Consider the following 20,812-nt stretch of genomic DNA (forward strand, 5'->3'; position numbering starts at 1 on the left):
TCTACTGCACTATACGTTTTCTTAAGCAAAAGTGTTGCATCACAGCCAAAAAGTTTGGCTTCACCTTTCACATTTGACCCGTGTTCCTATTTTGCCTTGGTCTTGTGTGTCATAAGGGGGTTTTTTATAGTATATTACATTTTAATATTTTACCAATTCTCTAAGTTTTTATTCTAATGATAAAATTTAACTTTTTTTTAAATAATTAATATTGAAAAAATTGTAATGATTTTACATAACAACTTTAGAAGTTAATTATTTTCTTTATACAACTAAATAAATTAAAACTTTAAAAAAGAGATTATTTAAGCTATAGTTAAAAGTTATCGAAACAAAAAATATAAAAATTAAAGCTTTAATATTGCAATATCTAGCACCGTCTTAAAACAAAATTTTTATAATGATGACTATTTTAAGTTAGGGACCAAACTTCTATTGTTTGGTCATAAATATACAAGGAACAATAAAAACTAGCTTTTAAAGTAACTTTAGTTTAAAATGTTTTATAAGTCTTAAAGAACTTGCTAGTTGATCTTACAGTATATAAAGTTTTGTTGAAAAAATTAAACGTAAAACATAAAAAATAAAAATATTCTTTAGTTAGAAAATTAGAGAAATTTTTTTTAAATTTTTCTTTAAATTAATTCTTACATCATAGATTAAATATTAAAGTATTTGCAAAAATCTTGGTATCATTAAAAATTAAAATAAGTCTCTCTTACCTCGATTCTTTGTTTCAATTCATTTGTAAAATAAAGATTTTAAAATAAAACATTAAAAAATCTACAAAAAATAAAACTTTTGTTTATTCCTTTATATGTTAATATTATCAAGTAAATTTTGTTAATTATTAATTTCACTACTCACGTAGCTTTAAAATATGGTTGTTGAACAATAACAACCTTTATAAAAAACTATAAGACTATACATACTAGTTGGTCGGCAACCTTTTCCAAGTCACCAACTGGATATCTCAGAAAAAGGTAGGCGCAGGCTACACTTTTGATAATTTCTTTCCGGCCAGCAGTTATTTTATAATGTTTAAAGTTATATTTCAAAATGGTATACTATCAAAATCCACCCAATTTTTTTATTTTATTTATTTATTTTATATATTTTTGCATTTTTTGTTTATTTTTATTTGTTTTTACTATCACTGTTACCTTAACCCTCGATCGGTAAGCGGTTCTTCAATTTGACTGGGTGGATTTTAATTGCAGGTGGATTTTGAACGTGTCCCTATAAAATGTACTATTTTTAACTGAAAATATGAACAATTAAGTAATAGTAGAGCTTAAGCTAAGAGTATATATTTAATTTAATTCTAGTTTATGCTTTTTATTGCCAAATTTTGCCCTGACTTAGTAGAACTAATATATTATTAATAAATAATTAAATTCACCACACGACCAACAACACAGCATCCGAGACAACCAACGACTAGTTTTGCCTTAATAGGACTCATCAGGCAGGTATAGTCGCGAGAAACCGCTGTTGTGATCTTACCAAGCAGGCTTAAATACAAAGTACTGAAGCGACCGTTTGTCGTTTAAGTTGAAAAAATTGACGCTGTCAGCTTATTGTGAGATTCTAGTCTGTGCTCGTTAGATCAGTTTTTACCAGTGTTTATTTCGGTCATCATCAACAAAGTTGAGATGTTAGCGCAACTAAACGGTCGCTTCAGTTCTTTGTACTTAAGCCCGCTTTGAAAGATCTCAACAGCGGTTTTTCGCGACTATGCCTGCCTGGTGAGTCCTAATAATGACGAATCTGGAACTAGTAGAACTAAAAAACGATCTAAAAGTTTTATATTTTGTTTTTAAGATAAAATATTAAAATAAACTATCGCCTCAAATAAAAAATATGAAGGAAATAAATAGCTTTTAGCCTTGATAAAGCACTAGACTGTACAGCACAAACGTCAACAACAGTCAAATCTCACAGTTTAGATTAGGAAGTAGAATTAGGAACCTGAATAGGAGTTGAAACATTTTTAATCGGCGGGCCGGATCAGGAAAATTTTAGTCAATGGCGGGCCGGAGCATTTCGAGTTAGTAATCTACCGCATCCAGTATAAAGGTTGATTGGATAATCCTTTTTTAGATCCGGATCAGGCCGGATTCTAATTAAAAACTGTTATTAGGATCCGGTCGGATCCTAATTTTATGGATATGGTTGATCATTATTTTCTATCCATATGATTTACAAAAACTTCTAAAGTATGACATTTTAAGTTAAAATACAATAATTTTAAGATTTAGTTAACATTGAGCATTTATATCTTTATTTTTTACAACCCTGGGTGTAATTAACAGTATTTTATAAATTCAATAACTTAATACAAAAACTTACTCGAGACAAACTTTAACTTGTTAAGTGTATCATAAACTTTTTATTTTTTTTAATGTTTAGAATTTTTGTATGATAGCAAACAAATTTTACTGAACTTCATCGTCACACCAAACTCATTGTCAGCTAAAACTTAGATATTAATTTAGCTTTCCGTTGATATCACTGATTGTTCTATATTTTGCAAGTTTTGCAAAATGCGTCAAGTTATTCTTACAGATATTGAAAGAAAATAGTTCAAACTTTAACATTTATGCCTTGAATACATAGTACATTTAATGAGCAAAAGTACCCTCCCCCATTTTTGGAATTCAGTTCGTTCACATGCCTAAACAAATTTACCATGACTGCAAAATCTGAGAACCTTATTGGAAAGTTAAGTAGAACCTTAACATTTTTTTTCTTTCATGATTCTCTTTAATTTTCAAAAGTGTTCAATTTTATTTCATTTTTAAAAATTTTCAAATTTGCGGCTTTAGGCCCCAAACACATCCTAAAACTTTTCCTAAACTTTGTTAAAATGTAAAGTTTATCAGTTTGTCTCAAAATACTTGTTAGAAAAAAAAAACTTCCTTAGTCTTGATATAAATCATTATTCATTCAGGAAAAAATGTCATTTTTGACTCGTTCATTGTTTGTGAATTTCATAGACACCATAGATTGACAAAGATAGTTTAGTAAAGTATCAGGTAAAAATAAACATTTTGCTTTGGGTAATTTGAGTAACGAATATACCAACTAAGTTTCCAAAACAACAATTAATACTCCAAAACAAAATATTATGACAACATGGTGTTTTTACTACTACATATAAATTAAAAAACAAATTTGAAATTATCTAAAGTCTAACTCTTATGTTTTGTTTTGTAAAAGTTTAACACAAAGTTTTATAAAAGTTTTGTAATACTGACCTTGGTCAGCTACTTGTCACCTCACTCACGGGCCGGTAGTTTTCATCAGCAGGCCGGGTTCCTTTGAAATTTAAAAACGTTTAGGGGCCGGTCATTTTCACTCTGCGGACCGGATCTGGCCCACGCGCCGTACGTTGCCCACCCCTAGCCTAGCGAACAGTCACTATATTATTCAAACCAAGAGTGCTTAGGTCAGTGATTACATAAGCAATAAAACGTTGGTGACCTTGTCTGTCCGAAAAGTCCTAATGAGGACGAAACCAGGTGGACATAGGCTGTTGCTGATCTTGTGGAGCAGCCTGGTACTTATTGAAAGATGTAAAACTAAAAAAATCTCAGCGTTGTTGAAGGTAGCCTAAATATTGCTTCTAGCATTAATAACGAATACACTTTTAAAAGTCATAAAACATCAATGTATAAAAAAACAGGGATTTATTATATAAACACTATCAAATTTGATGGACTATTGTAGCAGTTGCACATCAGTGTAAATTAATTAATGATTATAATGGCTAAAAATTAATGAAAAATTTGTGGTATTTTATAAAAAGTAATTACTATTTGTATAGGAATAAGATTTTATCAATGTATTTGTCTTTTGTTATATATTTAATAATTGTTAGCTAGTTCTTTGTATAGTAAAAATATCACTTTCGATAATGTTATTTTTATTGTGTAGTGACTAACTTAAGATTTTTTCTAACAAACAGTATATCTATAGACTACAGAAAGCTACTTATTTCTCATGCAATATATGCATTTAATGTAAAGCTCAAAGAACTCATCTTTTAATTTAAATAGCTGAAACAAATCCTTAAAAAAACATGTTTACTTTTACAATAATAACTAATTTAATAGTAAACTAACTTAATTGTATCATTTACTTACAAAAACATATTAAAAAGACTGCACTAAACTAAACAAACTGATAATGCTGTTGCTATACATACTTATCCTTTATAACTAAAAAAACAGCAAATAGTAAATGTTATGTAACATTATTCAACTTTATTTAAATTTTTGTACACATATTAGCATCTTTCAAAATTGATGCTCATTGAAGCAAAATGTAAACAAAGTAATCCTGGCGTATTTTCACTGTGAAGCGACTACCAATGTAACACAGCAATCTACACTTTACTAAACACAATACTTTCAGTGTTTTATTAAGCATGGAAAATATTGAAACTTTATATGATATACTTTAAAATAAAGATGAATTAATGGTTTTGTAAGTAATTGCTTCGATTTGTTTTAACGAGCACTGTTTTAAGTCAGTTAGAACGATAAAAAACTTTAAACTGAGCTTAATCTTTTTCTATTAAGCATTTACTAAATATCATTAAAAAATTTAAAACAAAAACATTGGCGAAAGTCTAACAAAGCCTAAGCTTGGACTTATGTATGCCGTGCGACAAGCTAAAGTTTACAACAAGGTTTGATCATACTAATTCGATCATCAGACCACAGATTTTTTGGTGACTGAACGATGAGTTCTAATCAAAACGAAACCGGTCTCAGTCTACCGAAGGCTTGTGGTCTGATGATCGTATTAATATGATCAAACCTTATGAAACTTTTAAAACATTACATGTTTAGATAAAACTTGAGATAAATTTGGTTTAACTTAGTTTATAACTTGCTTACATATACAGTGTTTAAGTTTGAAAAGAACTAAAGCATATTTTTTTTCAATAACATTATTATTATTAGTTAATACTTAAAGCCTATATAGAATGCTAATACGTAAAAGTATTTTAAACTTGATATAAATAAACTATCAAAATAGCTTGCATATTTTTGGTTTGAATTTGACCTTAAAACTTTTTAATACAATTATTCGTCTTGCAGAATACTCACAACAAAATATTTCAACAACTTTTACTAAAATTTAAGATATTTCTTTTGTGAATACGCATTATTTTACCGTTTAAACTATTTTTAACTCGAAGTATTATTGAATGGTTGAAACAAAAGTTCTAATAATGCGTCACATAAAACACAAAATAAGAAAATTAGCAAAGCTACTTCGATTGCTTTTTACATTCAAAAAATTTCACACGAAAAAACAAAAGTACTGTGTTTTACGCAAAAGTTATACATCAACAAAAGAAATTTTTGATCATTTACATAAGTCAACCATCACCGGGCTTGCTAATTTTAACTAATGTTGTACAGATAGCATTATGTTTGAAAAAATAAAAAGCAAATTTTATTTGCTAACGTAGTGTTTTTATTTCAAATATTGAAGATTACGTTTGGCCAAGATTATTATTTTCTAATACATAAAACCGTGCGTTTGAAAATAGTTAAGCAGTGAAAATAAAATAGTATCAGTAAAAATAATAAAGTGCAAGTGTTAAAAAATTGTTTATCTAATTAGAAAATATTATTAAACTCAAACGTAATAGTTTTACGGAATAAAACCTTAACAGTGAAATTTATTTTATTCAAATAAGTTGACAAAGCTTTAAATTTCTTAATTACTACTTATAAAGGAAATTAATTTAGTAAGTTAAATTTTAGTTTAAATAAAATAATTAATAAAATTACGATTGATTATGAGCCTCAAATTAGATAATTTTATTATTTCTATTTTCAAACAATTACTTATACCTCTTGGGCGATAAATACTGATTTTTCATTTACCTAATTTTCAATTAGTTTTTATAGTTTTTTTTGTAGATTAAAACATTAATGATTTACAAAAATAAAACTTTCAAACAACTTCTAAAACATTGGAGAGCCTTATATTTTTGCGTAAAAATAGTTATTAAAAAATTTATACGATATCACAGTAAAAACTTGCCTTTGAACAAATATAAATGTTTAGAAAGTCTTTATGTTACTTTTTCACTTGCCTTTAGATAAACTTTATAAAACACAGTTCGCCCATTTTGTTGATGAAATCTCAATATATATATCACCATAATTAGTTTTAATGACTAGCACTAGTACGAAGAGTAAAATTTAATACAAGCTGAGTTTTTAGTCAACTTTTGTATTTATTTGTTTGTTCAACTTGAATTATTAACACGTATACTTTATTGAACTAAGAATTTGTAAACACTTTAATTCATTGCATTTATACTAACTACACATTAACCTATTTTAGTTTCATAACAGAAATTTTTAATATCTTTTGATCGCTGGAAGAACTGAAAATGTAAGTTACGCTTATTTTTGTTTACTTAAAGTTTATATTATAAGTTATTTGTTAATAAAAATGGTATTAAACTAAAAAAAATTTACTTTTAACAAAACTTAAATCTTATTTGTAGCTAATAAGTTGTTTCGTGCGACGAACTTAAACGGCTTCGTAAAAAGTTACTTCGTTCGCATGATGTTCTTTTGTTTTTTTTTAAAGAAAAATTACATGTCAGAGAAACTTTAAGTGTTGTTTAGCATGACAAACAACTGTGTTATACTAGAAGATATTGCGAGAATTTTTGAGTATGAACTTGTTATGTGATACACTTAAGAAAAAATCAAAACGATATTTATTTCAACAAGTTATTAATTGGTTAAATCTGTTACAGAATCGACGGTCAAGTAGATATTTTTGAACTCGTAGTAATAAATATAATATCGTATGTATAGCATAAATTGAATTATTTTGCTTAATAACTAATGTAAATTTAATTTGGCCGAAACTGAAATACTATCAGAGCTAAAGTGTTTTAGTTTATCAAAAAAAATTACTTATCTCTATTAATTTTTGACTTTTTTATTATGTTCTTTTATTATTTTACTCCGTTTCAACATTTAAATACTGATAAATTACCATATTATGCTTATTTTATTACAAAGGTATAATTAGAGTAAGAAGATTAATAATAATTTTAAAAAGTTAATCAGCTTTAATTAAAGTAATTACTGTTTTATTTTATACTGCTTAAGCTTTGTGTTGAAAATTATGTATTTTAATTAAACAATCTAGTTTAATTTACTATTTAAAACAATATAACTTTGTTGTAGCAAACTTAATAATTTGTTAACAAATTAAAGTTTAATTATGCTATGTATACGGAAACAACCAAAACATACAGTTTTTATATTATAATAAAATTTTAAATTTAAAAACTTTAAAAATATAAACGTTTAAAATAAGTTAACAAAGTAAACTTCGAAGTAAACTTTTAAAAATAAAAACCGAAAAACATGTAGGTTTTTTGTTTTAATTGTTTTGAAATATTATGCGGTCGTTTTGTTAAAGTAAAATAAAAAGCTTAAGAAGCTGTAGTATAAATAGTTGCCTATTATGTTTTGTTTTCTATATACTGCTTATATAATGCTTAAAAAATGAACAATCTCCTTTAAACAAGAAACTCTTTATTTTGGTTGAACACATGAAAAAAAAGTGGTGATCATATTAAAACCTTTAAAACAACAAATCTTATTACATTAGTTGGTCTTTTTTCGAATAATAAACATAACTTTGATACAATAAAAATTTTAACTAGCCCTTTTATTGATTTGACGTAAAAAGTTATTCGATATCGTTTTAATTCATGTATAAAAATTTAGTTTTAAAAGAAAAATAAATTGTAATTTCTGTTTTTTGCTAAAAGAGAAACAAATAATTCAGGTTATAGAACATAGTTAATTACAATGTTAAAATCTAAAGCTTAGAAATAAAACTTTGATCAAACATGCTTTATTGTATATTGTTATAAGTTTAAAGTTGTGCTTTTTAATGCATGTTATTAATATAAACTTTTTTAGTTTAAAAAGTTATTTTCAAATGTTTCCTATTGAACTATCTCTTTACTATCTTTATTACACTTTTACATTTGATAAGTATTTAAGTATATTATAAAAATACACGAATAAAAATAACTACCTACATTGTTTTAAACGCTTAAAAAACAAAAATGATCAAAAAGTACGTGTTGTTTATTTTAACATTTGTTAAGGGCACAAACTTCCGAAGAAATACTCAGAAAAGAAAAGAAAAACGCATTAGGGGAAGTCCGCAAGGTTCTTTTTCAGATCCACTGGATGAACACGAGTCCTGATCCAATTACAACAAGGGAGCTGTCAAGTTGTAAGCGAAATTTTGATCAGGCCTTAAAGGGCATGGTAGAGGTTGGAATCATTTTCTAGTTAAAAAAGCAACTTTTTAAGTATTTAAATTAGTAAGAACTAGAAAAAAATAATTAAACTCGTGAATAAAAAAGAAACAAATACCACAGAAAACTTAACTTTACGTCAACAAAAACATTACTTCGTTAGATATCTACTTCAAAATATTTCAATGAATAAAATATTTTTTTCAAATTTTTTTTCAAACACACTTTTGTTGAAAAAACCTATTTTAATTAAAAAACAAAAACTTTATACTTTGCGATTTCATACACCAAACAATATATACATTCAAACAGCTCACTTCAGGAAACCTAGTGGACCCTGACCCGGACTGCGACGACCCAACCACCGAACACGAGGTGGCGCAAAGAGCACTGAGATCAGGAATCAAAGTGAGATCAGGCATAGAGATGATCATCAGATTCCAGGAAAAGAGGCAGACGAGGGACTTGTGCGACTTGATGGACGACGTGCGGGTCGTCATACGTCACGTGGAGAAGTGGGCGAGCATGGTGGCCGTGGAGAAAAGGGCAGAAACATTTTTGGCTGTGGCGACCAAGTCTTGAACTTGCTAAGTTTTTTTTGTTGTTGTTAAGTAATTTGATTCTTGATAACGCTGTTGTTTCTTGATTTACTATGATTATTATCTAAGAGTTTTTTTTTGTATCAAGTACCTTTTTGATTTTGAAAATTTAATTGCTAAATATTTTGATGTATAGCACTCGTATTTTTAATTGGCTGAAAATGTGATATAATATAATTGAATTATGAAAAAAAGGACAATGTATATTAGTTTTGTTTTTATTTGTAAAAAGTTTGATTTGTTTAAAAATATAATATTTTAGTTTTAAACAAAAAGTATTTAGTATCAAACAAATTTTAGATTACAACAATTTTAGATTTTTAAACAATATATTTTATTTTTCATCAAAGGTTTCAGAAGTTTTATCAGAAGTTAAAATCGCTTATGTGTTTTGAACGTTTACAACTTAAACATTTTATATTAAAAATTTAAATTTCTGTTGTTTTCTTAAATACTTTATTGAAGCATTTTTGTTCGTTTTAAAAACTATGTATAATTGAATTCTGTCTAAAAAAACCAAAAGAAATATTCTTTTAAATTAATATTAAAATTTCTAAAATGTAAACAGACTTTAAAACTTTTTTTACAAAAAAAATGCTGCGTACGTATTCCTTTGTATCATTTTAGAAGGAAGTCTACTAAACATATCTAGATATAAAAGAAAAGAAAATTTTACAAACATTGTTTATTTGCAGCAATCAAATTTGTTTTTGAAATTTGCATTTTGAACAAAAGTCAACATTTTGCAAGTAAAAATTTATTGAAATCTAAGCTTTCTTATATAAGTAAAGTAAAACTTTTTAAGATACTTCGCTAGATTTACACAAGCTTATTTAAGCTAATTCAAAAGTGTATTATAAGTATTTGAAAAATAAATTTAGCTTACGCAAAAAATTATTTCAGCTTATTATACTTAATAGTATCTTACGGTTTTTATGTACTAATATTTGAAGCTTCCAATAACTTTAACGTTTAAAATAGGTACCTATTTACAAGTAAAGTATTAATATAACTGTTAGTTGTCGGATATTTTCTTTGAAGATAACATGATACTAATTTATAGTTTCTTACAAGAACAAATTATGTAGATTTTAACTTTAAAAATGATTAGACTTGTTCATTTTTTCATAATTTATGTGCTTTTAAGAGGTAACGTTCTTAAATGTTTTTTACAAGTGCTGATTACTAATTGAAATTTAATTTTTTAAGATTAAAAATATACTTTTACATTTTTTCTCTGTAGATTTTGTAATATACAGGAAAATTAAAATTAAAAGTCTAAAATGGCGCAGAGTATTTCAGGCATATTTCCGTCTGCAGTGGTAATGGAAAAGAACAAGATATACAATGAGTTTGAGAGGCTGCAGCTGAAGTTCTTCGGTGCCGCTGAAACCCCTCACCTCATCCAAACAAGAGATCTGACCATTTTGTCGCAATGCATGTGTTCGTTGCTTGGCGACATGACAACAGTTTGTGACTTCTCTTGTGTTTAACGTATAGTTTTCTTATATTATTCGTTATAAATTAATTCAATTTTAATTAAAATCTAAATATTTTGTAAAGAAAGTTCAATCTATAAATTTACAAAAACCAATATAAGTTTGACACTTAGTGTGTGTGTGGTAATTCAAAAAAAAACTAAAACCTTAAAAAGTTTAGATCTATTTGTCTTCTGAGTTTTATACTTTTATTCTTTTGCTTATAAGTTAGTAGTAAAATATTGAATGAAAATGTTGGAAAGAGTTGAAGTAAAGTAAATTGGTAAAAGTGTAAGACTAAATAAACAAACGAAATAACGTTTTTATTTCAAGAAACTTTATACTTTAACACAAAACAAGAACAAGGCATATTTATACAAAGAGCGAACAAAACTATAAAATAAGGTTTTTGTTGAACTTACTCCTTTAAAATTGTAACAAGAAAAACACTTTACAATAAAATAACTATCTTACACAATAAACAAGGATAAAAAGATTCTACATTCAATATTAATCACCAGCTCGCCAATCAAGTGCCCATCTTCAAACGCCCGAAGGAAAAGGAGGCGCAGGAAGGGATCAAGCGCAAGGTGATTGATGTGGTAAGAAAAATTGAAAACTGCATCATCTACACGGAGCAGAGGAACAGGAGGAGCTACCAGGAGGTGGCGTTCAAGCTCGGAGGGTGCATCCACGATTTGAGGGAGTGGTGCGAGTTGTAGGTCACGTGGTTGCTCAAACTTTTGGATTTTTTTAGCGCCTGTGTTTGCTTTATTTTTTTTTTTGCAATTCTGGCCTTTTTTATATTCGGCTTTCATGTCCCGTATACTTGCTTTTTTTTTGGTTTTAATAAAATTTATTTAGCTTATTGTTTTTATTCATGATTAAGTAAAGTGTTATTTTGTAACACTTAAAATTAGATAACTAGGATTTATTTTATGATATTAAAACTAAAGCAAATTTATTGGTTATAATAAACCTCTTAGTTATTACTGTTTAATCTAGTGTATGTACAAAGAATAGAGTCACATTTAAAAAATTCCCTAAAAAAATGTTCATACTCAAAGAAAAGGGGCGAGTCAAGGCTTTTAAGAGATCAGCCAAAGATAGATCATGCTTGTTGATTAATAGAGTAATTTCTATACTATCTTTAAATAAAACACTTTATAAATTGAAGTAAACGTATACTAGTATGCTAAATTGTTTCTTTTTTTAATGTAAATTTAAGTAAGTACTCATAAAATTAGTATTTAGCTTTTTATATTGTTATGTATGATTAGTATTCATATACAGTGCAAAAGTGCGAACCTTATTTGAAATGCTTACTTACTTTTAGTTTTTAGAATATATTTACGATTTTCACACCGAATAATAGCTAATTTCTACTTATTTTTAAAGAAAATTTGATCTAAAATATATTTAAAAACTTAATAATTTTTTTAACTGTTTAATAATTAATCATTTTAAGCGACTTTTTAGTAAAAAGTTTTCTATCAAACAACAAACTTATTTATATTAAAATGCATTCACCGTTGAGTGCCTTTGTATGATTTTTGCAAATAATAAAACAATTGGGTTATAGAAAACGAATTTTAATATAACAATCTAGTTTCACTGTCTTAGTTTATGAAAAAAATCAAGCATTTTGTCACAAGTACTTTCTCATTACTTTCCTTATTACAAAACAATTTTTCCCAAAAAAATCATTAGTCTACTGTCTAAACAAAATAGTCACGTTTATTTTGGACACAAGTGAAAATACGGTATGTTTATAGAAGTTTTGTATTTATTAAATTAAATTATTTGTAAAATTATTAATTTTATAAAGATCCTGTTGTGTTCGTTTGATGAAAAGCAAAAATATTTTTATATCTTCCTGCTAATATTTTCTATATAGTCCTGATCCCACGAGACTTATTACGTACCTTAAGCGGGTGAATTCTTTTTAAAATGTGTATCTTATCAATATCCTTACTTTATGTATATGAATATAAACAAACTTTTAATTTTTTCCACAAACTACTTTCTGTTTTAAAGTTTCAAGTACCTACATAAAAAAACAAATAGTAACTCACAAAACTGCAATAAACAATAGACCAGATGAACTAATTTACTTTCGATACAAACAGGCCTGTGAGGTTAAAAAACTAAAAACAGATTGCAAAATGATAATAAAAACTTAGAAATACTTGATAAAGATATATGAATTTAAGGAACCAAAACATGCATATTGTGCTTAAGGCAAGCCTTACTAATACTCCGAAGTCCAATTTACATAAAATACATAAAAAAAGACGTCATTAAGTGAATTTATGTACACATAAAAACAAGTTTATACTAATTAAGTGCAAAAGAAAAACTTGATTAACTGTTCTAAACTAGTATAAAATTTGATTTTTTTCCTTATTTTTTTTTCATAAATATTTTAACTTAACTGATATTTTATTTATACTCTGTTTTAAACTTTAACTTTAAGATGTTAAACAGAAAGTATACGTATTTTATTATTAACATGTATTAAAATAGGTATAATTTTTTTTTTTTTTTTATTAGAACTTCTGACATTTACTTTTACTAATTACAAGTAATAATGTAGGAAACTTTTTGTTTTTCAAGAAAAATCAAGTATATAAAACTAACATTGTTTAGGTGTTGTTTACTGTTTTATTATTTTTTGAAAAGATTGGTTTATCCAACTTAAACCAGGTAATAAAAAAAAGACAAACTAGTCTTTTGTTAAAAATTTTATACCTGCATAAATAGAAAAAGAAAATATTAAATTTGTTACTTGAATTCAATAACAACTTTATTTTACTTTTTAACGGAAGAAATGAAAAACAGAAAAGCTTTACCGTTTGGTAGATAGCCAAACTGTCAACCAGCTTATATTATTCAACCAACTAATGTTGTTTTCTTAACTTAAATTTGTCTTAGAAAGCGTTTTTCTAGCTTTACTTGTTTTTAAATTTTAGATTAAACATACAAAACATTAGGCAGCAATAAAGTTAAAGGGGTTTTGAGTTACACGAGTTCTTTCAAAATTAATTGAGATATTTTTAAATGTATAAAGTATGATACAAGTTTGCTCTCCTTGATATCTGCAAAGTAGTGATACCTTACACTGATAAACTTTGTGTAATAAATTAAAGTTATGTATTAAAAGAAACATCTTAGTCTTCTGTTTCAATTTAAGCTATTAATTTCTTTATTGTAGTTTTAAAAACTATATCATAATATTCATCAATTTGGAAATCAAATAGGCCGTGTCCGGGGTCAGAACAAATGCCAATTATCTACTATTTCAGATAGTTATACAGTTTTAAACTCAAAAGGCTATATAGCTCAGAAATAACTGTCAAATGAAGTATAAACCAAGCTATTTATCTACAAAGTTGATAACAAATAATATTTTATAGCTGATAAGCTATAATACTCATCAAACGATCAGTCATAGTTTATGTAGTCACAATACTTTTCAGGACTAAAGTATGATATTTATATATTTAATATGAATCATATTATTATGTTAAAAAAACTAAAAGTTTTTGTTAATTAAAACTACATTGAAAATATTTATAATACAAAAATTTGTCCTAAACGTTTAAGTTTCCGTGTATATCTTTGTCTTTTATTCTCTTAATAATATTTAATTTGTTTTGTAGTTTATCTTTAAAACAAAAACAATGCCTTGAACTCTTTTTTTTAAATCAAAGCATCAAACGTTTTTATCAGTCAATCTATAAGAAGGTATTTCACATAAAATTATTTCAAAGTTAAAGGTTTTTACTCAAAGATATTGTTCTAAGTAGTTTTAACAGTAACAATGAATTCGTTTTAGATGTTAATTTACATTTTTTGTTTGTTAAAATATCGTTTTAAACCAAAAGTGTTTACAGGCTTGTACAAAAAATTGTATTAAAATATAGTTCTATACTTTTGAAAAACGTTTTTCTGAATGCATCTGTAAAAAATTATATTTTTATTGTATTAATGCTTTGTTTGTTTTTTTAGATTTAGGTAAAATAATTTTTTTTGAATCTACCTTTTTACAATTTTATAAAAGATTCAAAAAACTTTTTGTAATTATTATTTGTGACATGACATTTTAAAAGATAGTATTGTATTTTTGAAAGTATTAGTGTTATAAAACTATAGTGTGAGTTTGAACAAAAAGTCCTCTAATAGTAAATTAAAGATTTAAAAATATTTTAATGTCTTAGAAAAGGTATTAAATTAAACTGTTACCGTAGTGTAACCAAGAGATTTTTTCGTAAACCAGGTCCTAAGACCACGCTTTTTGAAGTCTTTTATCGTCTATTTATATGAAATACTTAACAATAATGATACTTTTGAGGATAGATTTTTTGAATTGAATTATTAAACACTAATGCATATAAAAGTTCTCTTATAATTATAGACTTTGTGAATTTAAAAAAGAATGTTAGTATATTGCATTACGTTAAATTTTTTTATTTGAAGTATTGTGATAACTATTGAAAACAATTTTTATAACATTCTTCATAATGCCTATGTTATTTAACTTCAAACTTCTCCTGTTTTTTACATAAAAAGTATGAAAAATAGTATTTATCTTCAACATTTGGTTAGAAAACTACTTATTTTATTAAGTTAAAGTATACTTATTTATTTTTGAATACATTTTACTTTATCTTAATTTGTTTTATGCATGTACGTATTGTGTAAAAGTTTCCATATAAACTAGTTTTTAGTTTTTTATACAAGTATCATTGTATATGAAAATATCTCTGTTTTCTTTGTTGTGGACTTTAAAAAACATAAAACGTCTATATTATTTTAACCAATGTTGATTGTTTTACATGATTTGTAAAAAAGCAAAATTAAGTTTTCTACACACTCTTAACGAGCAAGAATAGTATAAGGTTTTAAAAAAAGTTACTAAACAAACTTTAGTTTAAATAGTAAAGCTTATTTTGAAACTTTTGTATATAGCTCTGTCAGTTTAGTAACTGTACTTTTTATGTTACGACACAAAAGAAGTATTAGAATATAAAATTAATATAGAAAGATAATGTTCAAATTTAAACTTAAAATCAAACTTTAAAAAATATTAATAAATTAATAAATAAAAAATTTGAGCGCTTTTTTTTTCGTTCAGTAAACAATATTAATAGCTGAAAATAAAACGTTGTATTATTATATTTTTCTTAATAAAAATACAATAAAAGTTTTTATAAAAAAATAAGACGTACTTTTATAAATAAAGTTTTTAAAAGAAGTCTAAACTTCAAGATTTTAAATTATGAAGGCAGTCACAAAAATAATAAAACAACTTTTGAATAATTAGAACAAAAAATTGTTTTAAGTAAGCCACAAAAACTTCATTAAAACAAGTAGATTATTAAATCATTGGGATTATTTTAGGCTTTAGCAGACTTTACCTTATTTTACTTTAATATATTACACCAATAACAAAAGATATTAACTTGATTGATAACTAAAAATAAAAACTGTTTAATTAAAAATTATAGTTCAATGTTTAATGAAAACCCTTAGTGTAATAAGAATACATTGTTCTCAAACTAAGCAAAAACACATGATTCGTGATTATGTAACAGTTTGTTGTACATTATTTGGTTTTACAGAACTACTATGGCTAAAACTTGTCCCTCGATTAGACGCTGTTGTTTTGCTTATGCTTTCCGCCTTTACAAATTTCATTTTAAGTTTAGCTCTTAAAAACTCTATGGTGTGCGCCCGTATTTTGGGCGAGCCGAGGTTGTAGAAGATGGGGTTCATGGTTTCAGAGAAGCGCAGGGCAATGTAGGCTCCCACTCCGAACCAGTAGTCCAATCGCTTGTTGTAATCGGTGTTTTCCAATTCTTGTAGGGCCCACATCTCATACACTAAAATGTATATTTGATCATGGTTTACTTATTGTTTGCTAACAAAAAAATCTCTATGAAAAAAAAGTAAATTTTATTTTGATATAGCAATAAACATCGTTGTATTTTCATTGTAGAGTCAAGCTAAGTCGCGTTTTAAGTCAAATCATAAAGCGCGTTCTCTTGATTCAACTATTTTGAAAACTTGGATTATGTGTGTAAAAATGATAATAGTAACATTAGTTAACATATTAAACAGTGAAAAATATTTAAAAGAATGATTTTTAGTATGTGTCTATACTAAAAACTGCAAAGTAAAAGTTTATTCATTTACTTGTAAAATTATTAAAATTAGCTTTACTTCAAATCATATTTTTGTTTTGAGCTTACTGAAATTGTTAAAACTCTTTGCTAGATAAACTTTAAACCAATAAAACGTTTTAAAGCTTACGAGCCTATTATATTATAAGTTAAATTTTTTAAGCTTAAGGTTTTTTAATCTTTATTTTTCATTTAATAAAACATGATCTAACAATAGTGATAAATTCTCAGTCTATTCATTGCTAAAAATTCTTACAAAACAAGACAGCGCGTATAAGAGTTAAAAATATTATATGACCACGTAAAACTTTTTCTTTTTATTAAAAATATTTAAAAAATCCTTCTTAAATTTAAATGATTTTTTTAGACAATAATTTAAGCTTTTTTTTCACATTGAATGAAAAAAATACTACTTAATACTCCAAAGCACTTTTTTTAAACACTTTAACTGTAAAAGCTAAAAAGTATTTTATCCATTTAAAACGATAGTGATTTTAAGGAAAATTATTATTATAATTGTAAAATAGACAAACTAAAATTAACCGAATATTGGAATGTAACCAATGATGAAGCAGCACGCAATCAATAGAAGTTGCAAAATTGCTTGTTTCTGCTTCTTATGCTGCTTTTTTATTGAGTTCACTTTTGAAGAAGTTCTGGTATCAGGCGTCGAAAACTTTCTTTCCGAAGTTTTTATGTATGACGTCACGATCAAGGTGATTAGCAAACTCAAAACTACCACGCCAACCACAGGAAGACAAATGAAAATCGGAAAAACGATGTACATATAGGTGTTGTACTGTTTCAAACTAAATAAAAAACACAATGTTAATACAAGCTGTGAGTTTTTAAACTTAAACTAAAAAAAAAATATGTTTTGAATAAAAAACTAGTCAAAACAAAACTAAGAACCTTAAAAGGTTATATAAAAACCTTAAGACTGAGAAAAAAAGTTATCGTAATTAAAAAATTAACTCTAATCGAAAGCATCTAAAAGTATATATACTTTTTTGTTTTTATTGAAAAAATGTTTACTTATCAAATTAATATTTGTTAAATATTGAAAAAACTGTTTGATAAAACTAACTAATCATAATCAAACGTGCAAGCGGGCCACCTAGCATCTTGATGATCACTGTTCCTATCGCGCTTTCTCGCAACAGTCCAAATTGATAGTGGAATAAAGCCGATCAGAAACGAAAAAATCCAGATTGTAACTATTGCTTTCTGTTGAAGTAAAACTTTACACACACTTTCCGCTTCGATGCAAATCAATCAATCAAAATTAACTTTGTAAGATAATTAGGCTCAGGTATTTTTAATATAGATTATCATAACTGTTCGAACCACATATAGGAAATGTTAATAATTTAAGTAAACGTGTTAAGCATATCAAATTAACCTCAAAAACTTTAAGGTAATTTTTTATTTCTACTGTAAATATTTAAATTGAACTTAAATAAAAAACCAAATCACCTTATCTGTATATAAACAATTGAACTATATAAATTTATTGAGACCAGTTTACAACTTTATTTAAGAAACATTGTAGAAAGTTACTTATACTTTTAAAGTAAACCTATTGGTTATTGACAAATTTCTAAATTGAAATTTAAAAATCTTCTTTCAATTCTGATTCTAATAAAATATAAACTTTAAGATTGAACTTCACTCATTTTTAGCAAAAAAATACTGAGTAAGCACTTAAAAGTAAGAATTTGTAATGTGTTTATATCATAAATTACTTTTAAAGTTTTTCTATTCAATCTTTTAAACATAATCGGATACTTGATTGCTGTAAACCGCATAATAGCAAACAGAAAAATATGCAAAGATGTTACATAATTTGTTGCAAAGTCTCCACCCCAGTATACCTGTGTTGTATTTAATGTAATAAGTTAATGATAAAATTTTACAGGATAGTAAAACTTGAAAATGAACCTTAAAAGAATAGATTTATTTTTTTACACATATTTATTTCTATTTTACTAAATACTTGTGTGCAGTCTCTATATTTCATAAGTTTAAGAATTCTGTCTTAAAAACTATTTTAACAAAAATAATAAATCAAAAAAAAAACTTTGCAGAAAAACGCTGGTACGGGATTGAAATCATCAAAACCCCAAGTTCTTCGGTGCAGCCAAATCCAACTTATTAATGTAGAAAACAAATCAGAACAACAAAGTGAGCAAATAACCATCGTAAATTTGTCATTTCTGTGTTGAAATTTTAATAACAGTTTGATTACTATTGGTGTATTTTTCTTACTGAAAAATTGTTTGTATTATTATTTTTTGTTTTATGTAACTAGTTAGCACTTTATATTAACAAGGAAAGGTAAAAGAATTCTAAAAGTTTATTAATTATTACAAAAATTGTAAACTCACGAGTCTTGTTACCTACACAGGAAGTTATAAATGAGTAATATCATCTTTTAAACATAAAATAAATATTTCGAAATATATGGTTTGCAATTTAATTACTGCAGTATTTAAAAGAATTATATGATTAAATAGAAAAATACAAGGTAAAGATAATAAATATTTTTTGAATTCAGTAAGTAACTTCTTAATTATTTGTACGTAATGTGTAAATTTAAACTTTGTTCGGTAACATTTATAAAATATGTTCTATGCACCGTTTATTAATAAAACATCTAATAATTTAAAAATAACATATATTTGTTTTTTAAATCCAAGTATTATTAAAATAAATAATTCAAGTTATAAAATTGGTATATTATGAGGCAGTGTTGTAATTAAATTTAATGTGAACTTTTTTATAAAATCAAAAAGTTTTTAAGTTTGTTTTATAAACATTTTGATAAAAACTATTTGATAAATAAAGTTTTAGATGTAAACAGTTTAGTATTAAAACACAACATAAACGTAATTTTGTACTAAGAAAAATAAGTAATAAAAACACCGTGATTATGTTATACGATAATTTAAGAAACATAGTAAGCTTCTGAGATCTAAAACTTAGTTTCTAACAACTTTCAATTAGAACTTGTTTTTACTGTTTCGAACAAGATACTTAATAAAACAATAGTAAAGCTTAAATTATGAACTTTTTTTATATAAAAACGAAATTTGCTCGGTTAAAACTAAATTTTAAAAAATTAATTTATAGATCCTTAATTAGCTATTAATTTCAAAATTAAGACTTAGATATTCTTTACATGTAAAAACTAATAACTAATAAATTCTATAGAAAGTTTTGTTTTATATCCAATCAATGTACTTTCAGGTAAAGTTTTTATGCTTAAACTATATTATAACTTTGAAAGGTTAAAATCTTAAGTATATTTTACAAATATTTAAATAAAATAATAAAAGGGACCTTTATTTAAAACTTTAATTAATTGAAACCATAGTTTTTTTTTAATTTTAGATTTTTTAATGAAAATTACCAATAAATTACAACTATAAATTTTTCTACTACTATTAGTTTTTCTATTTTAGAAGATATTTTTTTTCTAGTAATTGTTAATTAAAACGTTAAAGCTTAATGTTAAGGTATAAAATGTATTAAGCAACATACCTTAGTGATTTCGTTTTGCTGATTACAAATATAGTAACTATGTTCAATACAAGGCATATAACCAAGAATGAAATTAAAGTAACTGCAACAAGAATTATTCCAAGTTCGTCAAATGGTTTTGTAAAAGCTGCGATGGTAGTGCTGAAAAGTTTTTGTAAACAATAAATTAAACTTAAAAACTTTACTACAAAAAACAAACTTACTCTTCATAAGGAATTGTAGTGTTCATAACTTATTCAAAACTAGTTCCGATGATTAACGTGCAGTTTTACTTTTCAAATAATTGTAAACTCTACTTTTAACTAATATCACCAGGTGTGATGAGTCATGTATAGTTTGAGTTTACACCATTTCACGATGCTTATAAAGCATAAAAAAATATAAATGCTCTAAACGTCTGTTTACACGCGATTTATTAAACTTTTACATAATTTTTGATACATAATAAATTTTCTTTTTTTTTTATTACAAAAGATAAAAACATTTCAAATTAATAAGACAACAATGAAACTTAATTTTTAAACATTATACTATTTTATACAAAAATTAAGTGTTTTAAAACTGATACGGTCTCTACTCGCTTTATCTAAATTACAAGAAATTTTACTCTATATATTTGTCCTTCTACGAAAACATAGTTTTTACATTACGCTTATAAAAGTAAAGACTTCATTA

The 20,812-nt window shown here is 25.7% G+C and overlaps 1 protein-coding gene across 1 annotated transcript; it reads right to left on the reverse strand.

Moving 5' to 3' along the window:
• Positions 1 to 15,804: 15,804 nt before the first annotated feature.
• Positions 15,805 to 20,467, reverse strand: LOC145830225 (uncharacterized). Its single transcript, XM_082938160.1, has 7 exons — positions 20,341 to 20,467; positions 20,138 to 20,278; positions 18,675 to 18,810; positions 18,340 to 18,468; positions 17,682 to 17,821; positions 17,138 to 17,403; positions 15,805 to 16,294 (listed from the first exon to the last, which is right to left on the reverse strand). The coding sequence occupies exons 1-7, from the start codon at positions 20,364 to 20,366 to the stop codon at positions 15,996 to 15,998; spliced, it is 1,137 nt and encodes a 378-aa protein (XP_082794286.1). The 5' UTR covers positions 20,367 to 20,467; the 3' UTR covers positions 15,805 to 15,995.
• Positions 20,468 to 20,812: the final 345 nt, after the last annotated feature.

The sequence above is a fragment of the Thalia democratica genome, chromosome 2 (assembly GCF_965202585.1).
Source record: "Thalia democratica chromosome 2, ktThaDemo2.hap1.1, whole genome shotgun sequence".
Taxonomy (NCBI): Eukaryota; Metazoa; Chordata; class Thaliacea; order Salpida; family Salpidae; genus Thalia; species Thalia democratica.

Excerpts from the sequence above, each read along its gene's own strand:
- LOC145830225 (XM_082938160.1), bottom strand. The coding sequence starts at position 20,366 with ATGAACACTACAATTCCTTATGAAGA. Across the intron at positions 20,279-20,340 it reads ACTACAATTCCTTATGAAGA|CACTACCATCGCAGCTTTTA; the intron begins GTAAGTTTGTTT and ends AAAACTTTTCAG. Across the intron at positions 17,404-17,681 it reads TGCACGTTTGATTATGATTA|TTTGAAACAGTACAACACCT; the intron begins GTTAGTTTTATC and ends TTTTTTATTTAG.